At 31.3% G+C, this 3670-nt stretch overlaps 1 protein-coding gene across 1 annotated transcript; it reads right to left on the bottom strand.

Moving 5' to 3' along the window:
• Window positions 1-477: 477 nt before the first annotated feature.
• On the bottom strand, window positions 478-1534 carry LOC105109664 (nifU-like protein 1, chloroplastic). Its single transcript, XM_011004442.1, has 3 exons — window positions 1107-1534; window positions 874-1010; window positions 478-798 (listed from the first exon to the last, which is right to left on the bottom strand). Exons 1-3 carry the CDS (start codon window positions 1426-1428, stop codon window positions 610-612), a joined length of 648 nt encoding a protein of 215 aa, XP_011002744.1. The 5' UTR covers window positions 1429-1534; the 3' UTR covers window positions 478-609.
• Between the last annotated feature and the right edge of the window lie 2136 nt (window positions 1535-3670).

The following is a 3670-nucleotide window of genomic DNA, read 5'->3' as shown; positions in this document are numbered from 1 at the left end:
TGCCCCTACATATATTTCTTTTTGAAATGGAGAGCGAGAGGGAGAGGGTGGCTTGCAAGAACCAGACGTTTTAACTTCGAAGGGAGAACTGACAATATACACCCAATGGTCCGTGGTTCTTAGATCTCGCAGTTATTGTGCATGAGAGACAAATATAGTAAAATAAACAGCAAGCCACTAATAATTCATGTTAAGAATAATTACAAGTTTAGCAGAATTCAGCTTCAATTTTAGATTAATGACACCATGTTAAACTCAAATTGTAGGCCTTCATGTATTCTTGTCGGTTAAGAGTTGGTAATCGATAATCTATCTTTCTATTCTATATAATAATAAAACTATGAGGAAATATATCAAAATTAGACATCCTGTCCATTTTTTATGTATGCAATGTATTATTGTTTTATGCTCCGTTATCAAAATTAGACACTCATATTCGTTTACGAAGGATGATAGAAGAAATGGAGAAAGAAGGAAAAACAAAACAAGCTGCCGTACCCTTTGACGGGCTGCGTCTGAGCTTAACTATAAATCAAAGTGCAGCAGCCTCCCATGTATTTCTTGATGGACAATTAGCAAACTAAATTTCTGATATAAATCTTTCCTGACCTAGGCAACAAAAACAACATCCACAATGTCTGAGAACTTCTCCTTAATTGCTGCTTTGATTCCTGAACCAATAGACTCAGGTCCCGTGTACTCAACACGGCATTCCCCATTCTCAACAGATAGCACTTCCACACTTCCGCCAAAGTTTGTAATAGCTGGTCTTAGTATATCCAAATGATCATTTACTGCCTACATTTCCACAACAGCCAGAATTAAATTATTACAATAACCAAAAAACCAACAACAAATTAAGGTTATATATACCTCAGCAGTTGTATCCTTTGATTCTTCGTCAGATACTTGAAGAATATCTTTAACAGCATCTCCAAATTTTTCCTTTAGAACTCTTTCAATTCCCATTTTCATGGTGGTTGTTGAGCTAGGACAGTCCCCGCATGCTCCTGTTATTCATTACTTGGTAAGCAAGCCCATCAACAACAATAATTATATATAAAGAAAAAATCAAGAAAAAATGGATTCAGTTAGAAAGAAATGACCTTGGAGTTTGAGAGAGATGACATCATCTTCAACAGACACAACATCGACGTTTCCACCATCAGCAATCAAGTAAGGCCGAACCTCCTCTAGAACAAGGTCCACGTTTTGAGGGTTGAGCTCCAATTGCTGCGCTGAATAGAGTCCGGGAGATGAGGAACCAGCGGGTGCCGTAGCTTTGATGGCAGTCTTGTGGAAGATCCTCCTTCCAGTTCCAGGGAGAAGTGTGCGTTGCTTTATGGTTAGGGATTGTGGCGAATTGGTTGATGGGATTTTCGGAAAAGTAGTGATTTTGGGCGGTGCCACTGACGCTGAAGACGCCATGGGTTCCTTATGGTATTTGGGGTGATTATTTTGGGAATTCCTTCCTGCCTTCTAATTTTTTTCTTTTTCTGTTTTTTTTTAGGGGTGGTGAGGGAGTGTACGTGTCGTTTGTGGTTGGATGCCATCTTCGAGTTCGGTTTAGGGTGGCACGTACTTATGTTTGTTTATTTGGTTCGGTTTTTGTTTTGATTAAGGTTTTCTAAAACAAAAAATAAGGGAAAAGATCAAATCAAATTTATTATAAATTATAAATAAAGCGAAAAACCATTGTTTTTTTTTATATCTATTAGCATTTTAAATTATAATAGTAATTTATAATGTTCAATTTTTTCTGCATTTTAACTTCCGTTTTTTCCTTTAGTTATTGATTTTTTTATTTTATAAATGCGTTTACAAGGATTTAGAGTAAATAATTTATTTTAATTTATTATTATATGGTTATTGTATTATTAAAAAAATATCACAATATTATGTTAGTATCAAAAAAATATCTTAACATCGCGATGTAATCTATTTTTAAAAAATATAAAAAATAAATTTTAAAAATACTAAGTTATTAAACTTTGTAGAGTCAATAACACAAATTACAAATATGACGCGATAACCCTAGTTGCCCTAATATATAGGTTTAGCGGGGTATTTTTTTTTTAATTGAACTCGATTATATGATTGTCTATTTTTATTTTTATTATATAGTCCCCACATTGATTTGCACAGTCGATTACAATAGTAATCTACAATGTTATTTTTTATTTTATTTTATTTTATTTTGACTAGTAATCCATAATTTTATTTTTTATTATTTTTTTGCATTTTGACTCTCTTTTTTATTTGGTTATTGATTTTTTTCATTTAATCCTTATATGTTGTGTTTATGGCAATTTAGAGTAAATAATTTATTTTAATTTGCTTTTATATGATTACTACAATATTAAAAAGATATTTTAGTATTGGGTTGATATTAAAAAAAATCTCAATATCATAGTATGATTTTTAAAAAAAACAAATATTTAGTTAAATAAAAAATAATTTCAAAACAAAAAAACTAGGTGATTAAACCTTGTAAAATCAATAACCTAGTTTACAAGTTTGTTGAGATAACCTTTGTTGTTCCTATTTACAGGTTTAGCTAGGTACCTTTTCTTTTTCTAATCAAACTCAATTACATGATTGTCTATTTTTTTTCTTATCATATAGTCCTCACACTAAATTAACACTATGGTTTACAATAGTAATTCATAGTTTTTTTTTTTTGCATTTGACTCCTTTTTTATTTGGTTATTATTTTTTTCTTAATTTAGTCCTTATATGATGTTTTTATTGAGATTTAGATCATATAATTTATTTTAATTTATCTTTTCATGGTTACTGCAATATCAAAAAATATTCTAGCATCAGGTTAGTGTTAGAAAAATATCTCAACATTGCGATATGGTCTATTTTTAAAAAATATTTAATTAAATAAAAAATAATTTCAAAAAATACTAATTTATTAAACTTTGTGAAGTCAATAACCCAATTTGTGAGTTTGACAAGATAACACTGATTGCCCATGTTTGTTGGGTACTTTTTCTTTTTTCTAACTGAACTCGATTATCTGATTTTCTACCTATTTTTTTTTTATCATATAGTCCCTGACACAATTAAAATATTGATGTTTTCTCCCAAGTGTAAGAGTGTTGAAGTCATAAATAACCCGGTAAGACTAGCGTCGAAAAATAAAACTTAAGCATTATAAAAATACAAAGAGAGAAAGCAAGAGTATAATCTTGATCTGGAGACCAAGATGCCTAACTGCATGACAAATGCCTCTTTTTATAGGCTAAAATTAGAAAGTATTAATTTGATGACCAATTGATGAATGAGTGGCTAACTCTTAACTTGGTGACAATCCTTATCTTCTCTTGTCTGCCCAAAACGTCATTGATGTTAGAATTAGAACCACTTGAAAACATGAAAGTTGTAGGAAATTGTCTCATCTTTCCAGGAAAAAACATGGAGGTCATTTGGATTTCTAAAACTCCAGATATGGGCCAGACACTGAATAGTGTTCGGGTTGCAGGACAGAATCGGACTTCTTCATTATTGTTACAATTTAGACTTGAAAATAACCTTTTTAAATTTTAGGCTCCATGAAAGTTGTGGGCCTATATCTTACCTTTCCATCCATATAAAGTAGACCTAAATCTGAGATCTATAGCTCCAGATATGACCCAATTACCGAATAGTGTTCCGGTTTGGA

Source organism: Populus euphratica, unplaced genomic scaffold (genome assembly GCF_000495115.2).
Source record: "Populus euphratica unplaced genomic scaffold, PopEup_1.0 scaffold225.1, whole genome shotgun sequence".
In the NCBI taxonomy this organism is placed as follows: domain Eukaryota; kingdom Viridiplantae; phylum Streptophyta; class Magnoliopsida; order Malpighiales; family Salicaceae; genus Populus; species Populus euphratica.
The sequence above is the reverse complement of the archived record's forward strand: the minus strand, read 5'-3'. Positions and strand labels throughout refer to the sequence as shown.

Bases quoted from the DNA above. Each gene is read 5' to 3' on its own strand.
- LOC105109664 (XM_011004442.1), bottom strand. From the start codon at position 1,428: ATGGCGTCTTCAGCGTCAGTGGCACCGCCCAAAATCACTACTTTTCCG. The intron at 1,011-1,106 runs GTCATTTCTTTC...AATGAATAACAG, and splicing joins CATCTCTCTCAAACTCCAAG to GAGCATGCGGGGACTGTCCT. The intron at 799-873 runs GTATATATAACC...GTGGAAATGTAG, and splicing joins CAAAGGATACAACTGCTGAG to GCAGTAAATGATCATTTGGA.